The 27,995-nt window shown below is 37.5% G+C and overlaps 1 protein-coding gene across 3 annotated transcripts; it reads right to left on the bottom strand.

The window, feature by feature from the left end:
* Positions 1 to 3: 3 nt before the first annotated feature.
* Positions 4 to 27,722, bottom strand: LOC117295766 (ankycorbin-like). Of its 3 annotated transcripts, none has more exons than XM_033778506.1 (18): positions 27,381 to 27,722; positions 24,093 to 24,656; positions 20,438 to 20,565; positions 17,849 to 17,937; positions 16,278 to 16,400; positions 15,310 to 15,380; positions 14,958 to 15,064; positions 11,794 to 11,981; positions 11,021 to 11,130; positions 10,542 to 10,637; positions 8,581 to 8,697; positions 8,338 to 8,379; positions 7,256 to 7,354; positions 6,748 to 6,823; positions 6,235 to 6,380; positions 5,386 to 5,604; positions 3,834 to 4,940; positions 4 to 3,474 (listed from the first exon to the last, which is right to left on the bottom strand). In XM_033778506.1, exons 2-18 carry the CDS (start codon positions 24,126 to 24,128, stop codon positions 3,400 to 3,402), a joined length of 2,829 nt encoding a protein of 942 aa, XP_033634397.1. In that variant the 5' UTR covers positions 24,129 to 24,656; positions 27,381 to 27,722; the 3' UTR covers positions 4 to 3,399. The 3 variants fall into 3 exon arrangements, with proteins under 3 accessions (XP_033634397.1, XP_033634399.1, XP_033634400.1); XM_033778508.1 differs by having other exon boundaries at positions 27,385 to 27,722; XM_033778509.1 differs by lacking the exon at positions 16,278 to 16,400.
* Between the last annotated feature and the right edge of the window lie 273 nt (positions 27,723 to 27,995).

The raw sequence follows: 27,995 nt of genomic DNA, 5'->3' as shown, positions 1-27,995 counted from the left end.
TATGCCAATAATTATTTTGAGTAATTACCAATAGTGTCCACTGCCTTTAAGAGGGAGGGTACACCTTTGGTAAATACTCGGCTTACTTAGTAAAAAGCACTGGGGAGCTGTTGCTACTATAAAACATTGAAACAATCCCCTTTAAAGCAATACAGAGAATGTAGTTGGATGTTGGAACATACGTGGTTAATATAGAACTCATGTTCATGAGAAAAGCTATGGGTTTTAATACAAAAAGCAAGGCATCACTAGCATCAGCCGAGTGAGACCAAAACCAGGAAGTAAAGAACATGCATCCACAAGAGATTGCTAAACCTGAACTGGATAGTCAGATGAGTTGAGTTGACAATAATGCCATACCAATTTGTGCCGACTCTATGTTTTACATAGCATTCACAATGATATGGCAGAGTACTTTTTTTCCAGTAACGAAAGGCTGCAAGTAATGAAAGGCTGTAAGCAATACAATGGCTCCTGAAAAAAAAGGTGCCTTTACTGTTGCATTTTGTTGCTAGAGTTACCCCAAAAGAGATGTTTTTCCATTCCCATGCAGAATTTAACCGTCCTATGGAGACTATAATGAATGGCAGAAAACTTATCAATTTCACACTCGGTTGTCTTGAAACAAAATGTTGTCCTCCTTCCACGCACAGGGGAGTTATAAAGAAATCCATATGAGGATACCAATCGAGAGGTACCTCTTTTCCCTATGAAGTATCAAGTTTAACAGCGATCATAAATAGAGAAGCGCACAAATAAGTGTCGGACACAAAACAGATACATCTACATAATTAAAACCCAGTCTTGTTTACTTGTTAATACTTATTTAATTTGCAATACATGTATATGCACCAACGGCATGCATAAAAATCAACACATTTTCACTTCAAGCAAAAACAAATATTACTCATCTTGAAGCACTAGTTTTGTTTGGTGGTTTCTGTTTTTTGTTTTTCTTTGTACAAACTTAAGTGGTTTACAATGACCTTAAAAAAATGTAGACTGCTCGAGTAATCATCATGCTTAATACTTGATGAGGCATACCACCATAATCAGAGTCCACTGGTTTGGATGTTGGTTCACCATACTTCTAGATTTTGTTAGAGTTCGGAAGTGAGTTAGGGTTACATTGGAATGGATTGAAACCTTAAAAATATCACAAACCACATCAAACTTCGCTCTCATTGTTTGTTTTTGTTTTCTTGCCCCCCCCCCCCACCTCACCAACCACCCATGGTTATGACATACTGGTATTGCTTGCCCCAAAAAGTTAATGGATAAATAAGAATACATAAAGTAGCGGTTGCGATATCTTTCCTAAAAGCACCTGAAGAATTTTTGAAATTTCCAAGGAAAACAAAAATTGTTAACTGAATACTGTAGCAATTATTATGCCACAAGCCTGATCATAGACCATAAACTTTATACCAGATTGTAACTCAAAAATTAAAAATTTCAACTGCTACTAATAATAAGTACACAAGTATTGAATAATCTTAATAATACATGTAGTGTTTTGAGTCAATAGTTGTGTGCATCTAGATGTATTAGACTCTACATTAGCTTTTACGGTAAGTATCTGTAAAATATCTGAACATGAACTACAAATACTAACAGGTTTAAAATGAGGTTTTTGATTGGAAAACTTATTGTGCAGGAACCCCTTTCATTTATACCATTAAACTCTAGTTTTCGTTAATTATAGTAATTACCAAATCAGATTAATTAACATCTTATTTCATTTAGGGTGGATGCAAAATCAAGGTATAAGTCAAGACATTCAAACCATAACAAGTTAATTTAAACAAAATATACAATAATTTACACATATTAGACTATATTTAGTAGGTAGGTAGTTCAGTAATAAATACAACAAAGATTGTCACAATTTGAAAATGAGTTCAAGCACCTTTTGATCAAGACAAAAACAACTAAATTATTTATGTTTTGTCATTGAATTTAGTTTCAAATTTACAACATATTTGTTCTACATACATGTATATTATTTGGTTTGCGGTAACACCATGTGTTGTTATTTGCCAAGTAGAGTTTGTTCTTAGAATAACTGTCTTTCTTTATTCTACTAGCGCGGAGTAGATTTATCGGATAAAAATCTCAGTCTAACTTCATGTTGCGAAACCTCAAACATTTCACATTGAAGCTCATGAATAAGAAGTGGAAAAGATGGAAGACAGTGAGCAGGACGGTGATAATTTGTTCAGTGCTGGAAGAAAAAGTAACAAAGCTCTTTTAAATCAAAGCTTTTAGAGACATTTGTCCCACTCACTTGATGAATATTGGAAAATGAGTACAGAATCACAAAATTTTTAGTTTGACCTTTCTGTTTGACCAAAATCTGTTTTGAAAATCGAAAGTGACTGTACAATAAAGTTGCACACAAATATATGAAACATTTTTACTGAATCTGGCTCGGACTTTTTCAACGGTTCTTTACAATACTTTTCACCAACCAAAAGTTTGGCGGAATACAATTTGTCTGAAAACATTGTTCTTTCTCTTTATCACTCATGTCACTGAATACAAATCAATCATACAAATAAGCTTAACCATAATTTGAACGAAATTAAAAAATTAATCCATTAAGCAAGTATATATAATGTACGATGACTCACTGGCAGGATTCATGAAGCTATATTTACATCAGGTGGATTATTTCCGCATAATAAATTTGTTGTTTGTTCTGGAAGTGTAAAAAATAAATAACTTTAAAACTGTACAGTGTACCATCTTGTAAACAGGCAGACATGATTTGCATAGTAGTGTCATGAACACAATCTGCTGCGCCTTTTTCAAGGTTTAATTATGGTTATTAGCAAACATATTTAACATCTATTAACATCTTTTATTAAACAATATTCCAGTTAAACTTTGTAGAACAGAAGGGCATTTCCTTTTGCAAACAGTAATTATTGGAATAAGTTGTTCAAAGTTCAGAAAAGTTCTAACTTGGAACAGTCTAACCAAAATGAGGTTTGCAGTAGCACCATGTGTAAATCTCTTTTGAGTAGTGTGGATTTTGAAGAGAATTGGTGGTTGACAACTCAACGTTTTGATCAGTATGCTCTGATCGTCTTCAAGAGGATTGAATAATGTTAACGACAGGGAATACTTTTGGTAAATATTGGACATAAAAACCTACTAGGTAAAGAGCATTTGAAACCGAGAAAGGCTTCAGGCATGAAGCCTTTGGCTCAAAAGTTTTGAACCAACCACTTCTGAGGTCAAGTAATAAGCCACATAAAAAAATCACGAATGAGTTGAAAGTGGTGGAAGTAAAAAATAATATTGAATTTCAAATTCAGAAGATTAATACACCTTAAAGAGGTAATTAAAATAATTCAGGTGGGGTAAATTTGTTGCATCAGGTAAGGTGGCCTCTCACACAAACTCTTCTCCTTTGCGTATTTTGCTTATTTTTAACAGCGATTCCTTGACTTTTGGGTCGAGACTGTCCTGTAAGAGAAAACGAAAAGGGGGAAAACAATGGATTAATCAAATCCATACTACAATAATAACATAAATAATCAGGCACAATATTAATTTGGTCTTTTGGAAAAAGTAGGACAACTGTATCAAGTACAAGAGGTGACCTAAGACGTACTTGACTTTCAGGGTATACAATAATGATATTTTTAGGGGGGAAAGGTTGAAAAAATATTTCAACCAACAAGTTTGGCATTCATTGCCACTATCTTTCCTCTTTTAAAACCTAAATGCCTGCTTTAGATCCAATAAATATTTGCCAATTACTTAAGACAGATTGGCAGAGTTCCAAAACGTGTCTTTAATTTTCGATTTGGAGAATTTCTTACCTGTATGGCACTGAGTAGATGTGACCTGTACACGGTGACAATGTGCCTGTATTTAGAATCGCTCTCCAGTACCTTTTGCTGAAGCGTCTCAACCTCCCTCCTGACCACCTCCAAGTCGTCCTGACTTCTACTTCTCATCCCCCTGTCGGGGCTCTCCTTAGCTAACTGAGCTTTCAGTTTCCTGTTCTCAGTCAGGAGCTCAGTGTAGCGTTTCTTACTAAACCCGATCGAGGCAGGCAACTGGCTCTCAAAGAGCTCTGCCTGTTCACGGACAGTGTTCTGAAGCTGAAGGTTCTCAGCGACCAGCTCGGTGAACTTCCTGGCCTCTTCACTCCTCTGAAGATCATCCCCTTCCAGTCGCTTAATCTTCTCCTGGAGTATCCTGCTATCTGTGGATTCTTTTTCCGTCTGTCCATTGCTTTTATTTTTCTGTGAGTTCCTAACTTCTCTCCGTAGCTGGATCATCTCGTCGTCTTGTTTTCGGACTTCGTCCTGAAGCCTCCAGTTCTCTTTGGTTAGTTGATCGCAGTGACTCTTATCGGGGCTGCTGGCAAGGCTAGCCTCGTGCATCTTAATGCTGTGTTTTAGTCTATGGTTCTCATCGACGAGGTCGTCGTAAGAGTCCTTATCAAGACTGTCATAGCTGCCGTTTGTCCTTCCTTTCATTTCCTTTCGGAGTTGATCCCGCTCTGCAACGAGCTCTGCGTACTTCTGCTTATCTCGTCTCCCCCGTTCACTCTGCTGGGCGATTGCTTTGGACTGTTTGGCAACCATTCTCTCCAGTCTGGCATTCTCAGCAGAGAGAACTTCAGACTCCTCCGATGTCGTGCCATTGACTGTTTGTTCACTCAGCGCATTCACAAGCTGCTTGTTTTCAGCGACGACCTCTTCGTGCTTGCCCTTCAAGCGTTCATATTCAATCGCCTGATCGGACAGGACTTGAGATTGTTTATTGATGGAGTCCTTAAGGTCTTCTCTCTGCTGGAGGAGGTCATCATACTGATTCTGGAGGTTACTCAACGAGGTGTGGTTAGGGGTAGGGGTCTTTCTTCCGTCTTGAGCAATCTTTCGTTTCAGTCTCTCATTTTCATCTGTGGATACGGCAAGCTGAAAAAAAAGGATGAATAATAACTATCAATCAACTTGTAGGAATTTATTTCATCTATTATATTGAATCTGGTTGTGATGCTAAGGAATCTCCGAAAGGCAAACTTACAAATGTTATCAGTGTTCTAGCTAATAAGCCAAAAACAAACAATCTTCTTATATTATCCGAAAAAGTCTCAGCGGAAACCAAAGCTAAACCAGAAGTAACAAGTTTATCTGTAAAGTGCGTAATGCAAAGCCTCTAAGCGCATACAGAGAACAAACAAATATATAATGAGAGAAAGATACAATTACAAATAAGCAGATTACAAATAAGTAGCTTCAAACAAATGAGTTTCCAAAGAGCTAGCCTGGTGAATATGCACACAAAGGGACGATTCCAAAGAAATGGAGCGGCGAAAGAAAATGATCTGTGTATAAGAGAAAGCTTGAGCTTGAAACTCACCCTTTGTGATATGTTAGCAATCTCATCCATCAGTATCTTAATGTTTTGATTAAGTTCTGCCATCTCTAGTCTGTTAGTTTCCTTCAGCTCATTGTAGTCGTCCATTGAGACTACATCACGCCCTTCAACATCCTCCAATTCCTCCCTTAGCGAAGCTACTTCATCCTCAAGCTCAGCTACTCGACTGCTGTCAAATTCCGAAGGAGTATTTCTGTTGGACTACAGAAAGTAAAATAATACCTTAATTTACATATTCATGTACTTAATAAGAATAATAGATCTTAGGTTTTGCAGGATTAAGAATACAATTTGTTTTTACCCCTACACTGTTGTGTATAAAGCAAGAACTCAGTACTTTCCCCCAGTTCTGCCTGTGTTTTTCTCAGAAAACGGGAAAGTGTTTATTATAATGTATGCTAAAAATATGCTAATATGTATAAATAAGTCTTAATAGAAGGCTCAGTTGAGAAGTACTTTTATTGGGGGTCACCAGTTAAGGTCATACCAGCTAAGAGAATGGATACGACCCATAAGGTTAAAGTTTTGAAGAATTATTTGTTGTACGAACGAAAATTAAGAAAAAATAATAATAACTTTTTGGCAGTATTTAGCAAAAACAGGTTAATAATGTGAACTTCTTTTAACAGTAACAGGCATTTCCACAGTCACACAAATTACATCGCCACAGATAACAATAATTATTAAATGTCTGACCTCTGTGTTATTCTGAGCAATAGTGGAATTGCCCTAAAAGTATACAAAACGAGGTTAAAGCAAAAGTTGAAGCAAAGAAAAGTATTGGTTGTGAAAAATCAAGTAAAAATTTAACACTCTAACTCGTACTCTAACCTTCTTCTTCAGCTCCTCATTTTCTTGGCGTAGGGATACAATCTGGCTGCGTAAGATGGCCACTAGTCCAGTACTTTCACCGTTAACTTTATGGGCCGTATCCATCCTCTTGGCTGGTTTGACCTTTACTGGAGACCCACCAATTCCTTGGAGAAACAATGAAAATTATTAAACAATGTGGAAATAAATGTTGATGAATTGAATTGAATAATACTAATATTATGATGAAAGAAAGTGCTAAGAAGGTGCTTTATAAAATACTTAGAGGTCCAAGTGAATTTTTTGATTGATATTAAATCAATGATATTTGGCTTCGAGTGAGACCAAAGCAGACTCTTTCCCAATGACTAAACAGAAATTTTTTAAATACAATTGACTGACGTTTTTGCAAATTTTTCAAAACTTGGATGATTTACAGTTAGAAAACACATAGAACAAGTCCTGTTCAAAATGATCTTTTGGCCTTAACTCTATAACCAGAAATTTTGAACAGATTGAAGATTTGCTTTTTACCTGGAAGATCAAAGAGATCATCGTCACTGTCTCCCCAGTTACTGTCAACTTCAGTGTCATCTTCAGTTACAGATCCCTACAAAAAAAACAAATTAAACATCATTATAATAACTATCATAACAACAAAAATACTACATTTGTTGTGTTTATTTATTCATTTCCTAATTTCCGCCCAGGTAGTAGTTAATAAGCAAGACAGTTCTTTTCAGAACTGAGAAGTCTCCCAAATTCTCTAAAAATCAACGCCATAGTAGAATATATTGCGAGACAAGTTCTCAAAAGAATATAATCTTCTCTAAAAATCAACGCCATAGTAGAATATATTGCGAGACAAGTTCTCAAAAGAATATAATCTACCAAGCAAGTAGATATCAATACATTGATATCACACTATGCAATGTATCAAATCCCATATTATATGGATTACAACAATTGACAATATTGTAAAATGTCAGAAAAATGTAAAACAGCAAAGAGTAAAAACAAGAGTTCTATGACTAACACTCACCCCGCCTGACACAAGACGTGCCTTGAGGACATCAACTTCGGCCTCAGCTTTTGTTCTTTTATCTTTCTCCATCTGCAAATATCGCTTCATGTTCTCAAACTAAACAGGAATAAGAAATATTGAATAAATTCTAATTTGAAACTCTGTAAAGTAAGCACTAAACTACAGTGACAAACAAAAATGAATTAAAAACAAATTACATTAAATGTAGTTCAACAAATGTAAATGAGACAAGATGAATATATTTTTGCAGATATTGCTTATAAATGTCCTTAAAAAAATGAAAAAGAAATGTCTATCACATTCAGCTTTTAAACTCTGTAAAGAAAGCACTGAACCACAGTGACCTCAACACATTTAATTCAACAAAATTACATTAAATAAAATTCCACAGTCTGTAAACTAGTTCAGTGAAATTCCTTTCTAATATTAATCTACATTTTTAGTTTAGTTTAGTAGTTTATTGCACAATCATCAAAATACATTGTGGAGCAAAAGGGAACCCCAAACAGGCAAGCAGTAAATAGGTAAACTTGATTACACATAAAATAATTACACCAGACAAAGACTACATCAAAAATGCAAAAACAATTGTAAAAAGCATGGAATCATATAATATAGTAAAGGAGGTGACAACATTACTTTCAAACATACACAATTAAAGGCAGTGGACACTATTGGTAATTACTCAAAATAATTATTAGCATAGAACCTTTCTTGGTGACGAGTAATGGGGAGAGGTTGATGGTATAAACATTGTGAGAAACGGCTCCCTCTGAAGTGCCATAGTTTTCGTGAAAGAAGTAATTTTCCACGAATTTGATTTCGAGACCTCAGATTTAGAACTTGAGGTCTCTAAATCGACCATGTAAACGCACACAACTTCCTGTGACAAGGGTGTTTTTTTCTTTCATTATTATCTCGCAACTTCGATGACCGATTGAGCTCAAATTTTCACAGGTTTGTTATTTTATGCATATGTTGAGATACATCAAATGTGAAGGCTAGTCTTTGACAATTACCAATAGTGTCCACTGTCTTTAATATAAGCGTAATTAATATACAATGTTTATCAAAAGTACCTCCTCTTCGAATTCCTGATTCCTGAGATTGTCTCCATGACCCTAAAATGAAATTAAAGAATAAACAGTTTTAATATTTAAACAAAATTTGATTTGCTTTTGTTTACGGCAATGCAAAGGATGAAAGGTGGTGTGGTGCAGCAATCAAATAATGAACAACTATGTACGGGCTACACAATAATATAAACTGACCGTCTTTTCGAACAAGAAATGCGTGTTTTCTTGACATTGGATCCTGCTTACCATGCTGGCTTGTTGTAGCTGATGCTCCAGTGATTTCATCTTCTCTAATGATTTCTTATGATCCAAAGTTAATTTACTCAGCTCTTCATAAAGAACTTCATTCTCCTCCTCCATCTCCTGATAAACCAAGAAATAAACAACCAAGAAATAAACAACGAAGAAATAAACAACCAAGAAATAAACAACCAAGAAATAATATTAATACTACATGTAGGTTCTTAGGGTACGTTCAGACGTGGGGTTAAACTAGTCCTTAATCCAAAAGTGCTAAACTAACCCTGCGTGGGAACGCAATATTCTGGTCCGCGAGGGTTAATTTGATCCACTGAGCTGGGCTAAACTAAACCCAAAAAATTGGTGGACTAGCCTAACTTAGCCCAGGTTTTACGACCAACCCCCGCTGCGAGGCCCAGTAAACCATCGTTGGAACGCAACTGACCTGCTACATCCGGTCTATTTTAGCCCAAATGACCGCGGCAACAAAGGTGACGTCATTCCACGTGTATGGATGGATCTGCAGCGAGTATTGGGTGGTGTCTGCATGAATCCATGGAGCTATACTATAGTATCTCCTTGCGTCTCTCCGCTGCCTTCCCTTTCTGTTACCATTAAGTGTTGGGGCCCGGTATTCCCCTTCGCCGAAAATGTTTGAAACGGACGTCGCACGAAAACAAGTTCTCATTTTTAGTAGCACTTTTTAGTTTTTAAATTCACTTCTTCTGTGCGCAACGCTACTTTATGATAACGAACGGGTTTTGCTTTGAAGAAAGTGGCATCTAATCACAGCTAAGCTACACACACGGGATTGACAATATTAAGACCAAAGTTTGGGTTCGAAAGCTAGGTTGTATCTGGTTCCTGCCCTCAACAACTTTACGTAACAGTTATACGAGTACCAGACTAATGTTGAATTGAAAAACAATTTTTAACGTAACATGAGAATGTGTGTAGGCTACGACTTCTCAATGACTAAGTTGTGATATATTTACAAAAGTTCACACTCGAAAATAATTTGAAGCTTTCAACAACAACGTGTAAATGTTTCGTTCATCGAGGGCAGTGCGGAACAGAAAACTTCAGCGGGCACAATAGAATTGCGTTTGTGCTAGGGCCAAGCAAGGATATGAAGTGATTTTGCCGTCTTTAAAGATGGAATACATGATGACGCATGAGGTTTGTAGAGACGATAGCGGATCGAAACCCTGTGGAAAACGCATGGACAATGTAACAAACCGGAACCAGCAATGGTAAGGTTCGCCGATGCATGACCCAATAATCAACATCGTGGGCTAGTTTAGTCCGCTTGACCAGAATAAACTCACTGTGTGAACGCAAGCCAATTTTGGACTAAGTCTTGTTTATCTTTTGGACACCCGCGGTGCTCGGATTAAGGACTAGTTTAACCCCACGTCTGAACATACCCTTATATAGCGTCTTATCACACCCTTAGGGGCGTGTCAAAACACTCAGTAATGATTTCTTATGATCCAAAGTTAATTTACTCAGCTCTTCATAAAGAACTTCATTCTCTTCCTCTATCTCCTGATAAACCAAGAAATAAACAAGCAAGAAATAAACAAGCAAGAAATAAACAAGCAAGAAATAAACAAGCAAGTAATAAACAAGCAAGAAATAAACAAGCAAGAAATAAACAACCAAGAAATAAACAACCAAGAAATAAACAACCACAAATGTAGTTAGCAATCCTGTATGGTTGGGTAGCTCTCTCAGTCGTGACCATGTGATGTCAAACTCAACGACAGAGCTCTTGCATAAGATGTCATGTTGGAGGTCAAAGAATGACAATGTGTTGGTGTTTAGGAGCTGTGCATACTCAAGTTTTTCTAGTTGGCTGCTTATGTTACACTTTTAAACTTGTTCATGGGTGCTGCGTTGTCTTTTAGTCTTTTATGGTCAAAACTTCACGCTATTTACTATTTATTTTGAAAATACCAACTCACCTTAATTTCTTTTGAATGTTGAGCTAACTTTGCTGATGAGGGTGACGTGTTAGCGACATGCTGATTCGACACGGTCATCTGATGAAGATTGCCATTCTATAAACATTTACGAAAAAGGAATTATTTTCTTACATTCAAAGTAAACACTGTTGAGTGCCTTATCATGCTGAATGTTGCTTTTAACCACCTGATGTGAGATGACTTGTATATCTACAATGTATGACAGTTTATTTTGACTGGAATAACCTCAGAGCAGTGCACCCTCAATTGTTTGCTGGCACCAAGGCATTTAAACAATTGACACACAAACAAACTACTACTACAACAGTGTACTTAATTTACTTTTTAAAAACATGTATAATTTATACATTTGAAAACATTTTTTTAAAGTTAAAACTTTCTGTTTATTATACTTTGTTGGCATGTTTTTTCTTTCTTTCTACCGTGGAATTATTTTATCCAGAATGCAATTTGTATACCTGCTGTCTTGGTGTGATTGGGATGGGAGAGTCACACCTCTTAGCATCAAAATGGTCCACATAATCAATGGAGTCTGCTTTAGGCTCATCATCTGCTTCATCCGCACCCTCTGAAAATTGTTTTAAAAAGGTTAACATTACAAGCCGATTAAACACTAACTAGAGTTCGTATTGTCATCAAGTTACTAAACCACAATATATTGACTCTGGTGGCAGTAGACTTGGGTCGAAGCATTAATGTTGAAGTGTCTTGCTTAAAGCCATTGGACCCTTTCGGTACAGAAAAAAAAAAAAAGTTCACAGATTTACAAATAACTTACAGGGTTTACAGAAGGTAGTGGTGAAATACTTCTCTTGAAATATTAGTCCATGAAATGCTTTACTTTTTGAGAAAACAGTAAAACAATATCAATTCTCGTTAACGAGAATTACGGATTTATTTTAAACACATGTCGTGACACGGCGAAACGCGCGGATACAAGGGTGGGTTTTTCCGTTATTTTCTCCCGACTCCGATGACCGATTAAGCCCAAATTTTCACAGGTTTGTTATTTGATATAGAAGTTGTGATACACAAAGTGTGGGCCTTGGACAATACTGTTTACCGAAAGGATCCAATGGCTTTAAGGACACAAGTGTCTTGACTCCTGAACCCACACTCTGCCGATTAGAAACACCAGAGCTTAAGTCCGGTGGTCTTAACCTCTTGGCTACGACACACCGAGTATACTCTATGGATAATAAAAGTATTTTGAAATGAATTGACTACTTACTGACGTCCCATGTTGCCACTGAAGGTGCCGACTCTAGACTTTCCTTCAAGTCTTGATCAGCGGTCTCCTCAGCATAGTAAGCTGCATCATAACCCTGAGCATCGATCAGATCGGTACGAGCTCCTCTCTTTACTAATAAATCAACAACATCCTTGTGGGTATGCTCACAGGCAATCATCAGTGAGGTTCTAGAAAAATATAAAAATAATAATGAAATCTTATAAAGCGCACAAATCTATAAAAGTAATAGTTGTTATTGTACACAATAGCAAAAATTTGAACATAAGCCTACATGTAAGTTAAGAAGACATGTAGAATGCAATAAATGTGGTAGAGTCATACAAAATGCAATAACTTAGAAAACGGCCTTGAAACAGACATGATGAGTAACATGTTAGTACCAAATGCTTTTCATAATTTACTGTCACTGTTATTACTGTCAGTAAATGCACATGAAGCAAATGCATACAGGCAAGGGTTTCCAATTTACAATTGTTGTATGCTGTGATGGGGTCCATGGTGCATTGTACACCAGAGGGGCAAATGGCAAATGGCACTTGGGCAAAACGAAGGGTGCCAATCCCCCCACCCCTGACGTCATCTTAAAATTTTGCTCTGAAAGAGTATAACATAAAATGGCATTTTTACACCATTTCAACATGAGGTTAGAGCCTTGTGTTACATGTCATTCTCACACTTTGATGGGGTCTCTTTAAATGCATCACAAAAAAACTGAATTTAACCTTGGAGACCCCTTTAATTATAATAATTTGCATAAACATTGTACTATCCAAATCATGGGATGATACATCACTGTCTACAGTGTATTTTCCAGCATCCTTCTAAGATATGTATCTTGATCTATTTGTTTATTTGTCTGTAGTTAATTAGTTTGTGTGTATCTAAGTTTCACAACAGTTTTGCAAGGCAATCTGTTCTCTGCATAATTTTTTGTAAAAAAAAGAAAGAGAGCAATAATTAAAATAGCTGTACGTCTCCTCTTGGTCTAGAGATTAAGAAAACTCCCAAGTTCCTCACAGGATGTTCCATTTAAGAGGATTAACATATTGTCTATCTTCTCTAAGACCCCCATCACAACGAACTCGTTCTCAATACCTTCTAAAAAAATGTAGCCGAACCAGCTTAAACTGTGTGTAAACAGTAGACAAAGTAGCACTAGCTAAGAGGGGTTTGATCGGAAATTGTGCTCTTAACATTTGAGCCTGCTCAACAATTTTGGGCAATCATCTTGTCCTGCAATAAGAAGGAGTGGCAACATCCTTAACATGAGAAGGACGTACTATGAACTAGGGGCAGGCTAGACGTGGTGCGGTCAGGCGACAGTTTAGCTGTGCTACTGCAAGGGGTACAGACCCAAGATGGTTTGTCCCAGTCTGCTTGATTGTTCTGACCCATATAGTACACAATAAGTGACCTGTGACAAATCACAGAATGACTCATGCAGATTATGTGTTGGGAATACACAAGCAGGCTTGCCCCCCTTAATTTATTAATGCCAGTGTCACAGGAATGGCGTCCGTGTCACAGGAATGGCATCCGTCCAAGGACTTAGAATGGGGAGGAGTTAGTCATCAAGAGAAGAAAGGGCAATTATTTCACTAAGTTCCCCACGGGCATGACGGGTGGTTCAAACTCAATCCATACCAGCCCCGCCACCTGGATCTGTTTACAGAACTGCCCATCTAAGAAGCCATGTGGGAATACGGGAGTATGACAACCACAGGACACCTGGCCCAGTTTCAATTCTATTCAGCAAGCAAAATGGTTTACCTTTTGGTTTTGTGCCATGGTAATAACCATTGTGTTTTTGGAAACAAAAAAAGGTGCGCTAACTTGCAGGTCTGGATTTCCATCTCTGAAAAGGCAAGGCTATTTTCAGTTTGCACAGAGCACTTCCAACAGAAAATGTTAAAGTCTATGGAAAACTTTCGAAGGGGCACCAAGGCAAAGACCAGTGCACAGAGTCTTGCCAAGGCCAAGACCAGGGGCGGATTGCAATAAACTGGTCTTAGTCAGCGGTCTAAGACCAGTCAGTTATAGCCGGCTATCTGTCTTAGACGGTCTTAGCTTAGTCAGTCATTAAGCCTGTTGCAATAAGCCGGTCTTAGATAAGTCGGCGAAAAGTAATGCAATCCCAGGTCAAAATTCCAGTTGAACCTAGTTAACTGGGGTCAACTGGTTCAACTGGAAAGTGACCAAACTCATCCATTTTCCATATTAACCAACTGGTTTGGACTAGGTTTAACTGTGTTCAACTAGGTTGAAATTATAAACTAGTTGGTTTCTGTCCATTTTCCATATTAAACCAACTGGTTTTAACTGTGTTTAACTAGTTTATCAACTGGTTTCAACTAGTTCCAGTTAAACCCAGTTTAACTAGGTTCAACTGGAATTTCGACCTGGGATACGAACAAATGTCCCATTATACTAAGCACTTCTGAGTCACTGGCGGTACAGCATTCTTCTTACTGTTTGGTTTAAATCATTGGATATCAAATCTGTGAGTTGTATAATTTTTTACTCTTGGGAACATATATTTACGATACACTGTATCATCATCATAATGCCTCTCATGGGTGTAACTGTAATCTATTTCTAAAACACAATCTCGTCGTAGAGCTCTTTGCATCAAATCATCTACAACTAACAAATGCAGCGCCATCTTTAAAAACCCAAAACAAAGACCGATTATAGCCAGCTCAGAGCAGGCTTAAGATTTAAGACTGGCTATAATTATAAACCGCGCTATTGCAATCGGTCTATAATTAAAGACTGTCTAAGCGCGTTTCAAGTTAGCCGGCTATAGCGCATAGACTGGTTTAAGACCGCTTGGTGCAATCCACCCCAGGGTATTGGGGCCATGGCCTTGGTTGCTACAGTGTAATGTAAGGACATAACAGTTAAAGTTTATGGAAAACTTTCGAAGGGGCGCCAATGCAAAAACCATTGCAGCAGAGCCTTGCCAAGGCCAAGACCAGGGTATTGGGGCCATGGCCTTGATTGATACAGTGTAATTTAAGGCCAGAACTTGTATGGTCTGCAGTGAGACAGAACTAACAAAATCCATGTCCACAGTATGTAAGTTATACAATGCTGAAACAACCAAAAACTGTTGCTGTCAATCCAGATATGGCCTTACTTACCGTTGGAGATGGTCTTGATCATTGACTCTTGCTCCTTTCTCAATAAGATCTTTCGAGATAGTAAGGTTCCCCAGTTGTGCTGCCATCATTAGCGCTGTACGCCCAAACTATCAAGCAGGGAAAATGGTTTCAAAAAGATAAGCATCCTGATTCAGCGGGATGTTTAATACATACTTAGACATTTTATCAGTCTTAAAAAACTTTTTTTTCCTGGGAACAACAAGTGTCGTTTTACAGTCATGACTTTTATGAATAATTCATGAAATAAAGGAACCACCGCCAATTTCATGGCTCTGCATAACGCTTAACAAATACAGGATGAGCACCACTTGTTTTATGGTGAGTTTCTTACTTCTTCTGATGTGTCGACAGAAGCTCTTGCCTTCAGAAGAATCTTCACACAGTCCGAGTGGCCTCCAAGAACTTGACGTGTCAAAACAGAAAATTTATAATTATTCTTGGTTAAAAAGCTAACTTTAAATGGAAACAATTCGAGGACTTTTTGGTGCATTTAATCGACATCTAGCTTTGTTTTTATTATTGGCAATGTTTATGGTTCTAAAGGTGAATGATGGAAGTGAATTTTCAATAACACATGACGCTACATTAGAGTACATACTGTAGGAGCTTGGGAAATAAATGAACCTTTAGAGTTGTACATGTATGAAGACCATTCTGTTCTGTACATAAGCACATCATATGCCAAGACACTGGCACTAATATAGTTTATTTTTTTTCTCAAATAATTAATGGGAAAACATTAAGAAACAGGAAGTTGATCTTGTTTCAAGAAATGTTAGTAAATGCCTCAACAGAGATCACATTGGAAAATGTAGGCAGATTATAATCATCACCAGAGAGATTGCCTGGAACTAGCTTCCTGTAAATTGCCTCATGACCCTTGTACATTTGTTGTCATCCTGCCACAATCTTGGAGTTGAAAACAATTTTTTTTTTACAATGGAAACACAAACTACATGTACATGTAAGGGAATGTCTCAAAAGTTGGGCATGTTCCCAGCGCAAAAGATCGTTACTACGGACATATGACTTTGATCCTTTGGACCACTGGAACATTCGAAAGGACCGCTGCACTGTGGCGGTTAAGCCGAATGATCCAAAAGGAACGTTCCTGCGGAACGGACATGGGCATACTCTTTCGTTCCAAAAGGAACGTTCCTACCCTTCTGACATTTGAGACGCTCTACATGTATAAGTGTGTGCCTCACGCACAAAATGGGCCAAGGAGCAACTAGTCGACAGTACACTTGGGTGCCCAACTGCAGTGGGGACAAGTGTATTAGGTCTATTAACACTGACCAGCTAGATGGAGAGCAGTCTTCCCTGTGACTTCCTTGGCATTCAACGGTGCCCCAGCCTGAACAAGACGTTGCACACAGTCTGTATGGCCGCCCATCGCTGCATAATGCAACACTGTGCAGCCTATGTGAGAAAAAAAAATGGGTTAACAGGAAAAAAAATCAGGCATGGAATTTCAGAAAGGCCACTGGTCTTTGTGCCCTTCAAAAACTTTCCCATAGACTTTAACGATTTTCCAATGGATGTGCCATTTACAAAATGAAAATGTCTTCTCAAAGAAAAAAAAAAATATTGTGTCACCACTTGGCATTTGGAGTTATACAGACAATTAGACAACTATATAGAACATTTTTGAATGTGAAGACAGCACAATTAAAGCACAATGTCACAAGGCTTATGATCAGCTCAAGTTGTGTCAAAAATACCTGACCTTCCTCATAATGCATGAACACATTGTTATTTTATTTCAATATTAAAAGCTCATAACAAACAGTAACTGCGCACTCTAACTGAAAAATACAGAGTGTCTATTTTTATAGAGTGAACTAACATTAAGACATTTGAAAGAACTGATCACAGTCTCCCCAAACGCCGATGACCATCTTTTTATAAATAGCTTATCAGACGCAACCAGAGTTGCTAAAAGCTGACGCTTCTCATTTTTGCAAATGTCAAAGCCTTAAAGTTCACATCACTCCAAGCAAGTGCGCCAAGAAAAGAAACTTCTGGTGGAAACTGCTACAGGAGTTCAACATTTCCAATCAGATTTCTGGTTCTGCACCTCCTGCAGGCTCGTTAAGGTAAACTAAGGAACAGGTACTTCCTAAACGGATCAGAGATTGAAATTATAGCCTTCCTTGACTTTTAAGGCTCACAATGATCTTTGCAATCCATGAGGTACAGTGTATTGATTGGGGGCATTTTGAATTACATGCTAGTTTAAGGAACTCGAAGCACTGGAGTAGAGTGGCTTAAGCACGCAGGCAACATTAGTAAATGTCTGGGACCAGTATCCACACTTAAGATTACCCAAAATGGTTTATGGTTTATTCATTTAACAAGTTTATAGTCAGCATACCGTTGAATTTTGACATTGTAATTTGCAATTTATAAAACATTACCATAAAAAAGAAATTTTGAAATTGCAACTTCATGTATGATGATACCAAGTCATCAATTTTATCCGAGTCGGACACTCGTATGTTCGTAGTTCATCATCCATGTTATGTGATGAAATTATCAAAAAACATAAATGCACAAATTTGTTGAACTCAAGAAAGTGCAAACTACACACAGACACAGAAAAATCTCTAGACGTTGAAGCTATAATTAGCCTAGAGAAACAAATAACAACTGGGTTCAGCACACACCCACATGTCAACAAGCTTTTCTGTTCAGCCATTCAAACCATGGAGGTAGTTTTTTCAAACTCACATGATGAATATTTCCCATACTTCAATTAGCCCAATTGGTTTTATTGGCATGTGTACCTTCCCTGTGAAACACAAAACACAAGCAGAGGAAGTTGGGAAAGTGGGGCAGACAAATCAACAACTTTTAAGTGTTGTTACCTTGACTGTCTGCAGCAGCAACAGTCGTCCCAAGCTGAATCATAATATCCAGGCAGCCAAATTGACCCAGCTCAGCAGCCAGATGTAACCTGAGGAATTTAGAGTTAAAAGTAACAATACAATGAGACTGATTATCAGTGGCTCCCAAATTAAATGCAATTCTGCCACTCGCATCAAAATATTTTGAAACAAGTCTTGGCCTTGGTGCCCCTTCAATGGTTTTCCCATAGCCTGTGAGTTTTTTTCACTGGAATTGCCCTAAGCAAAATGAAAATAGCCTTGCCCTCTCAAGGATGAAACAGTTATAGTATTTTATTTAGGATTTGAAACTTTGTACATTTGGAGTATAAACAAGTTAGGTTTCACGTGTTGTGTAGAACCATGGAAATGAAAATGAAAAGAAGCGGTGATTGTTTCACATGTAATGGAGCTACCTCAAACCTCACATAATGAATATTTTTTGAGACATGCAGTTACTGCATTTGTACTACGTTTTACTGACTACATATAAAAAAAAAATTTAGAAGTCCATCCAGACTTTCTTCTTTCAAGTGACGATAGTTACAAACAGACCCTTATATAACTTGGGAAATTGGATCAGACAGTAAGGAGAGCGTCGCCAGATAAATACAGCCTATGTCTCATCTAATTAACATCTTCAGACTAGACCCGCTAAAAGGAGTCTTGTTATATCACTCTTAAAACACTAACAGGCGGTTCGACACGGCAACACACTGAGAAGAAAGATTTATAAATAGCGACGCTTGCTCACCCTGTGCTATTTAGAATGAATAATATCTGACCTCAAGACTGCTCTTTCGGTTCTTGTTAAAAAAAGAAGTTTATATCAGATGTATTAATCATCGCGGATAGAGAATGTCACAGCCACATGTGTAGCATGTACGTATTACATACACTGCGCAGGGGATACAAGTTTAACTGGGATTTTTTAGTATCAAGATCATGGATTCATTGGTTATTGACTACAGTTACTTGTAGAGTGTCATGGCTGAGTGGTTTAAGAGCATCAAATTCAAGTTCTGGTGGTTAAGTCATTGGAGTGTGGATCGGGTCACAGTCGTGAAACTTGTGTCCTTGAGTAAGATACTTTACTATAATTCCTTCTCTTCACCCAGGGGTATAATTTGGGTAAATGGGAGGGGAGGGTAGAGAAAGTATGAAAAGGTCTTTGAAGCACTATGGTGGGTTGCATACATCATACATGTACTCCCCGGGGGATCGACAAATTAAAGGAATGTTGTTAGCTCATTAGAAGGTTATTGTGGAATGCGCTGTACAAGAACTAGCTTCATAACAGACAGTGCCCACATTGATTGCAAATTAACCACAAGGGAAACTGATTAATGAACTGGTTTATCACTGGATATAACATTCAAATAGCAAAACAATCCCTGTGTAAACAGCGTGTAACTATAGGTTTGGAAGCAAGTAGCCCCCTTGACCACCTGGAAAATATTGTTTTTGACTGGCCCCTGGATGTTTCAGCAGAAGCATTGTCCAGCAGACCACTCACAAACGGGAGCAGTCTAATGACTTTACCATTGCAGTGCATTGTCTTTAATATCAATCCTCTTGAGGGCACTGGCCTCCTCTTACAAACAGAGTACCCTGTACTTCCTCCTAAGCTGAGTCATCATTTACAATTTAAACCTCTCGTCCTCCAGTTGAGATGCGCATTCTTATTGATGATTAAGAAAACACGTGGCTTCTTTACACTTCTACAAATGTCTAAGACTCCGACTTAGGTGTTGGAGTGTTACACCTATGATATGCCTTCCTTTTCCTCAAATAATGTCTTGAACGGAATTTGTTTCAACCCCAGGAGCAGGTGGCAACATATAATTTGTTACATCCGAGATGCACATTCTTAAAAAACATGTGGCTCTTTTACCCTCCTACAAATGTCTAAGACTCTGACTTAGGTGTTGGAGTGTTACACCTGTGCCTTCCTTTTCCTAAAAACACTATCTTGAATGGAATTTGTTACATCCTATGCATTCTTTCTTGTATGTCTTGAAGGGGAACATTCTTCAGACCAACTGCAGCATCTTTAGGATTTTGTCACACCATGGTCACACAAGACAACGTTTACAGAAAACTAAGAGGCAGCCAAAGTGCATGGGCAACTTTGAAAATTGAAAAATTTGTTTTTCTCAGTAGTTTGTTCCAGAGTGTAGGGCCTACATTATGGCATAACCAAGTAAACATTCCAAAGATCTAGCTTCAATAGGATACTTTTGAGCACTGGCGGCAGGAGACATACATGTAATGGTCCTTTTTTGCGGATCTGAGCGTGCGCATGCTTAGTATTGCGTACGTAGGTCTGAGCACGTGCAATACTGTGAAAAAGGACCGTCTTAAAGTCTCCCATTCAGGGTGCTTCAGCAAAACATCCAAACATTTTGGTCCGGAATACCCCAGTCTTGGGAGAACCCTGCAAACCCACAGGGGGAGGGGGGAGGGGTCTGTAACATTCAGGACAATGCACAGCACACATAAAATGCTTGGCTGTTGGATGCTGCAAAAATACAACAAATAAATTTGATTGTTAAATTGTGTGTAACTTACGGGACTCTTCCGTCTGGATCCATCTTGATTGGTGAGGTTCCTTTCTTGGCTAAGGCTGCTTGAAGCTTCTCAATGTCCCCAGCTTCTACAGCCTGGATCAACTTGTCATCATTCTTACCCCATTCTCCCTGCAAAACATTCATTAGAATACAAGTATTAAAGACAATGTACAACTACATGAACAAAGTACAAGTACAAATGTGCAGTGTAGGTAATATGTGTTCTGACTTTTTGTTTATTCCTACAGAAGACCAAATCTTCTTACTTTACGCACATTTTATTTGAAAACATACCTTTAGATTAAATCAATACTTAAAAAACAAATTCAAACTAGTTAAAAAAATAAATCTATGAACATAGCCTACACGTAAGAAAAAGTAAACTACATAAAATTTGTTTTAAAACATTTGTTATTATTCTTTGAACCTTGATATAAGTATGAAACAAACTTTGTAAAGTTAGATTTAAATTGAAAAAAAACAACAAAAATTTTCTTGATCAAGAATACACAAACTGAAACAGTCGTTGTACATACTAATTGGTGTGCAGACAATGAGTTAAAGCCTAAAGATAAATAATGCAAGTTGCGCTGTAAATTGACTACATTGAGCACTAAAAGTAAGCATCTCCAGGCTCAAGAAAAGTCAAAATCCCAGTTTTAAAAGAAAAAATATTGACAGCCCCAGACACTTCACTGTTTGAACTAGAATTGTTAAAAGCATTCTTAATGTTCTGTGTGCCAATATATTGATCACTAAGAAGCTTCCTCCATTTATCATCCATTGATTGTGGTTCTTTGACAGTTACAGTAAGAACATTTAATGGTCACCCATTTTCCACCTCATTACACTTTCAATGTTGTTTGGGGTTCCTGAAATAATTGGCTTATGTCCCCAGGCGAGAGGAAGAAGTCATCTTGACATTTGACACCCCCACTATTGAATCTATAATTAGTTTTCTCTGGGCTTTTCTAGCTGCATCTGGGGTGCATTACTCAAGTAACACAGTAGGTGTAGAAAGACTGCGGCTCAAAATTTGTACCACACCAGAAATTATATTATTACAGGACCAGAATCAACATGACTGAAAAAGAACTTTCAACAAAGTTTAACAAAACATGTAAACTGTTTGTAAAAGAGAATTTTTATCTATTTTGTCTTACGTAGGTATTAGATACTCAATGAGAATTGAACAATTAACATTTAACAGTAAACATTGGAAAATCATTTTGAAGTTAAACAGAAAAGGCATTTATAAAATTTAAAACCCCAAGAAATGTTATAATTTCAATGTAAACCAAGGATCTCATATTATTGGTTTTCAAAAGATTTGGGTTTTCTACAACAACAAAATGTTTGCCCTACATACTGTACGTAAATTGTAAAACAGGAGTTTGCTGAGCTATTGTTAGTCCTGTAAGAGGCTGATACAATTTGGACGCCAGTGTGTGTATTCATTTACAGGTATCCAGACAAATTATTGTTTAAGGAGTTTTTTGAAGTTGTTTGTCACTTACATACCAAGCTGAAAAGGGTACAAAGCAGACACAAACACTCCTCCAACAAAATTCAACACTCAAGTATGCATTACATTCATTAATCCATTCACAAACAATTGTATGCATCTCTTTTTATTTGCTGAACGTGTAGTGTACATGGTCTGAAGCCCTTTTTAAAATGTGATGTTTCCACCGCTGTTTCCACAACCCATGAATCAACACTTTATATCCCATTTTGGATTGAGTGCAAACAAAGGATTTGCTAAACTATTGTTAGTCTTGTAAGAGGCTGATACAATTTGGACGCCAGTGTGTGTATTCATTTACAGGTATCCAGACAAATTATTGTTTAAGGACTTGCCCTTTTTTGTAAATATTTACCTCTGGGGATTAAAAGTTCAAAGAATATTAGAGCAAGGTGGAAGTTTTGGGGATTTGGTGGAAAGCTGATAAACAGGACCTGAGGAGCAATGAATACCAAGACACTTTCCTTGACTTCAAAGAAAATCCATCGTTTTATTCCACAATGAAATTAAATCTTGCTTTTTAAAACAAGTGTCAGGTCAACCATGTGTCAAGTCAATGTACATAGGCTTCTTGGAAGAGTTGTTGTTGTTGTTGGGAGGCTAATCATCCCTACAAGAACTTGCAGCTAAAGCCAGGTTCCCATTGGATGTTTTCTTTAGTGGAAAGTTACAGTGACTGGCTTTTGGTTAATTCTAAATCTAAGTGCGTCCCACGTGAACTTAAATTCTGAGAGTTTTGCATAGCATAAATTTCACAGTGCTGTTCCCATTGGACTTTTTAACAGCCCTGTAAAGTTATCATGGCTGCACAGAAAGTCAGAATTGCGAAAGACCAACTACAATGTGTTTAAGCAGCAGGCATGCAGAGGGCGCCTTTGGCAGCCAGCCACATCAACCCATGACTTCAAAGCACAGCCAGAGACCAAAGTACTTTATTTATTCCGTAGGAAGGCCTGGAGAAAAACCCTTGTGGAATTGAAGAGATCCAATTCACACAGCCTTTGCTGGAAAACACACCACATTGGTGAGAGCATGTGAGAGGCAAGCGTTTTAGACCATGTAGACTAGCCATCCCATGTTTCAATACTTGATCATGGCGGAATCTTCTTGAAGTATTTATTCATGGTCTACAACTAATTTATTAGACCACAACCTATTTGTGTACCCTACTAATTGATTTTCACACATCAAACCCAACTTGTGTATGCAAAAGCTCTTGTCGTCGAAAAGTGATTAATTAATCCCAAACTTTTGGAGAGCCCACTTCAGAATTCAGCAATCAATACTAACCCATCAACCTGTTGTTGAAATCAATCGTACTCCCCAAACACCATCCCACGTTATTGATTTGTATATATTTTGTTAAATATTTGCAAACTACATGTAGGCCTACTGCACTAAAAAATTGTAAAAGTGACTGTTTAAAGGCAGTGGACTCAACACTATTGGTAATTACTCAAAATAATTATTACCTTAAAAACTTACTTGGCGACGAGTAATGGGGAGAGGTTGAAAGTATACAACATTGTGAGAAACGGCTCCCTCTGAAGTGACATAGTTTTGGAGAAAGAAGTAGTTTTCCACGAATTTGGGGATTTTGGGGAATGGGGAATTGGGGATTTTGAAGTGTTCTTTGTTTGCCAGTCTGCCATTCAAAAATTTTACTTTGGGATTTTTAATCACACATTGAAGTTTTCTGTATTGATCATGTTTGTTAGGAATAACCATTCTACCAAACTTGTTGAAGCTGTACTATGTGCACACTCAAGCTAGATCCAGTACACTAAATGTAAAGATATTCCTGGCAACAGGGCAGTAAAAGGGTTTTTATACTTTTTTGTAGATCAAGTTTTTGTCCTTGACATGAATCCTTACTCACTGTGAATAAAGACATACTTACAAACCATTTAATGTACCTGTAGAAGTTTCAGCTTAATTAATCGACAAGTTAAAAAAATAAAAATAAAAAAATAACAGAGCAATGTTTTCAGGAGAGACGTGTAAATCCAGTGCACAGATGCTAAAAAACATGGTTTGTTGAATTGTTTTTTACTATATATTTTTTTTAAATACAAATATAGCACCTCAGCAAGTAATATTTCAAAAGTTAAAAAAGTTTGACAATTCTTACCTCCTTATCCCGTCCTTTCTTGAGTTTCTTGAACATTGTATCTGATGATCCTGTGGCTACAGCTCACAAACCATGACTGGCTAGAACAGTGTGAGGTGATGACAATCCCTCTTCGAGCTCTGCACCCCCAACACAATAGCATGAACTACACTGCAACAAGGCCTTCAAAGTTATTTGTTTGTATCATGTAGTTCAGGAGTCTGTTTGCGAGTATCCACGTAGGTGTTTGGAAGCTCACGATGGATGGGAAGACAACTTAGATGAATTTGTTTTTTAAAACTTACTCAGTTTGTTTTCCTGACCACTGTTCTACGAATATTGTTGGTGGAAATTGTTTTTTTTTTTTAACATGTAGGCCTAGACTGTGTGCAAGATGTGTTTCAAGCACACACTATAGAGGTGTTTATTGCTTTAACATTCGAAAAGATCTTGCCAGTAAAACTGACTTTTTACACGGATAAGAAGGGTTGGATTTAAAGAATCTGTTCTTGGAAGCACGAATGAGAAGGTTTCATTGGAATTGCAGTCACAGTTTGAATCCTGCCAACATCTACACGCACTGACCTGAATGGACAAAAGTATAATAATTAAAAAACAGAATAACTTAATATTTTAGTATTTTATTTTGTCTTAGTTTTTAGGAGTTACAAGGGCAAACACACAGTCTTGAACTGTATTGCAAGAGTATTACGTACATAAAATGATGCCATGCGGTCGCACTAAATACCGACAACTCACGACCCCTCGCGACAACTTACGACAACAATTTTTTAATGTGACCCCCTCTGTGAAAATGAGTCAGATGTAGGCAATTTCAAGAATTGAGTTATGCATGGCTGGAAAGGACACATCAGCAGCACTAATTGGGTACATGTATGTGTCTAAGCTTTGTGGTGTATCGCGTTGCTGAGTTTACTCCTGTTTGAAATTAGCCACACACCAATTTAATGTAAAAAACGAATTACAAGTAAAATGATAAAACTACCATTGTGTGCAAAAGGATACAAGTTAGACATTAAGTATGATCACAACATTGTTGTATTCATAGCTTTATTGCCTAAAAGTAAGTGATTCTAAAGGTCAACCATGCAACTAAAGATCTACAAAAGAAAAAAGAAAAAAATTAAACTGTCCATAACTTAATAATTGCATTGGGCGACATATGACTCATTTTCACAGAGTGGGTCACAAATGCACTTTAAAGGCAGTGGACACTATTGGTATTTTTGTCAAAGACTATCCTTCACAGTTGGTGTATCTCAACATTTTATATGCATAAAATAACAAACCTGTGAAAATTTGAGCTCAACTTGTCATGGAACTTGCGAGATAATAATGAAAGAAAAAAACACCATTGTCACATGAAGGTGTGTGCATTTAGATGGTTAATTTTGAGACCTCAAGTTCTAAATCTGAGGTCTCGAAATCAAATTCGTGGAAAATTACTTCTCTCTCAAAAACTATGTCACTTCAGAGGAACGGTTTCTCACAATGTTTTATACCATCAACCTCTCCCCATTACTGGTCACCAATGACCAACAAAAAGGTTTTATGCTAATAATTATTTTGAGTGTCCACTGCCTTTAACAGAACATTTAAACATTTATAAGTCAACCATTAAATGTGCCGTTAATTTTTTCGAGACGATGTCAAGGTAAATTATAAAGAACCAGGCCTCAGCAGGTTTAAACCACTTGTTGCAACCCGATTAAACACTTTGATTCCCATTCATAAATACTTTTTCGGTCGTAAACATCAGATCACTTTTTGGTCAAAAAGTAAAATAAATGCAAAAATGATAATTGTTAAATGATTTCTTTCAACACAACACCCCTCCAGCTATGAAATGGAAGCCCTCTGCCGCCCTCAGGTAATCAACTCCTTATAAGGGAATGCTGTGCGCATCGCGTGATGTGGCACAACTGTTTCAGCCATTGCTCTCGACCAATATGAATGAAGAAACTGTCTTATAAGAACAGGTGCAAGGTCGCGTGTCACGCCCATGTATTAACACTTTTTACCGGTCATAAACAAAAGTTTATACACACCCATGTGATGCGCTCTTCACCAATAGGAATAGCGAAACTGTCTGAGGTATTTATGAATGTGGAATTAATATTTTGTATGAGTTAATTCAACGCCTTTCGCCAATATTTTTTACAAATATTTTAAAGTCAAACAATCACGCAATCGTCAAAATGGCTCCCTTGTTGGTCCCAACAAAATAGTAACAGTTGGTTTGATTTGCTTTCATTTCATAATCATCCGATCACAAAGCACAAAATAATCATAAACGATGCACTAATCCCAAATTAGTACGAAGGTATGAAGTGTCTCGTGAGAAGGTACCAGGGCCAAGTGACTTGTGAGAAGGTACAAAGTGTCTTGTAAGAAGGTTCGAAGTGTCCAAGTGCAAGGTTAAGGTAAGTTTACGTTAACATTTATGTTCCTAGTGTACAGGTAAGTTTACGTTAACATTTATGTTCCTAGTGTACTCAGCAGAATCCACAAGTTTGGACGTAAAGCTAAGGGTGTTTGATTGTAGGCAGGAGGGTTACGTTTCACAACTAGGTTGATTGGTGCTCAAGCAGTAGGAATTCAAATGACTCCAGGCTAACCAAATTGGCCTGAAGAAAAAAGTGCTGTTTGTGTAATATAAATGAACGGTGGTAATACAACTGTAGAGGGCATCAGACAGGGTGGTGCAAGTGGTGCAAGGGTACGAAGTGTCCAAAGTCGTATCTTGAAAAGGTAAGATGTGTCCATGGTACGAAGTGTCAAACTCAAAGGTACGAAGTGTCCTGACACCAGATAAGTCATACACAGGTACTGCAGTGTCAGGTACATCTTCATTTTTCATTCAATAGAAAAAGAATACTGCTGACATTGACAATGCAATTTGTTTATCTCCTGTGAGTGTGACCTTTTTTTTGACAATACCCGGGTTTATTGTCAAAAGGTCACGGGAGATAAACAAATTGCGTTGTCAGCAGTAACGGACATGCGCAGTTGTAATAGTGAATCGGCTTATTGGGATACGAAAAACATAATAATACTTCCAAATTCAATTCAATTCAATTCACCCATTACTTACAAGCCGTGCTTTTATATGGGTTCCTCTACAGTTTCACTCCCTGTTTACAATACTGTATTGTATTTTACTGTTGTTACACGGTACCCCAGTTATACTTGTGAATACTGTAGAAATAATTGAACTGAACTGAACTGAAATGAATTTTAAATTTAATTAATACGAATAGTCAATCATCATTGATCATTAAATCTTACTTACTTACGACTTCCATTTGCAAACTATTTCAGGATTTAAGCTTAGCTAGTACAGCCATGTACAGCAGTAGGCCATGGCAGTTTCAGTCAGTTTACATTATTATAACAAGATAGACCTTGCTCTGGTCCTTGCTCTATGCTCTATGATGAATTAACACTTCTACGGTGTGCACACCACGGTGGTTGTATTGTAGCTTTGCTGACTACTTGACCTTGAAGTGTAAACAAATTCGTCTAAAAGTCACACACTGATCTAATCTCTCCCATTCATTCTGCTCCAGCATTGATTGGTACCCTCCTCGCTACAAATGCAAAGCTTGCGCGAAAGCGTGAATGCGCACGGAACCAACTTCCTGTCCACAAAAACAACTTTTTTTACAGACACGTTAAATAGCGCCACCAACAGTCGATAATTAACTAGTCGCTTTCAGGTTTAATTAATAAAACATTATTAATTTTATCCAAAACACAATTTGCGTGTGCCTCTAAAGTTTTCAAAATGTGTATTTTTGTACATGCTTGCCCATATGCTGTACAGAGGAATATCCTCTGTGCGAAAATCTCCTCTTGAGGATAGTACTCAAAAGAAAGAAGAAGATGCTTGTTGGCTTATTT

This window comes from Asterias rubens, chromosome 10 (assembly GCF_902459465.1).
Source record: "Asterias rubens chromosome 10, eAstRub1.3, whole genome shotgun sequence".
NCBI classification, from domain to species: domain Eukaryota; kingdom Metazoa; phylum Echinodermata; class Asteroidea; order Forcipulatida; family Asteriidae; genus Asterias; species Asterias rubens.
Note: the sequence above shows the minus strand (reverse complement) of the source record. Positions and strands in the feature narration are given on the sequence as shown.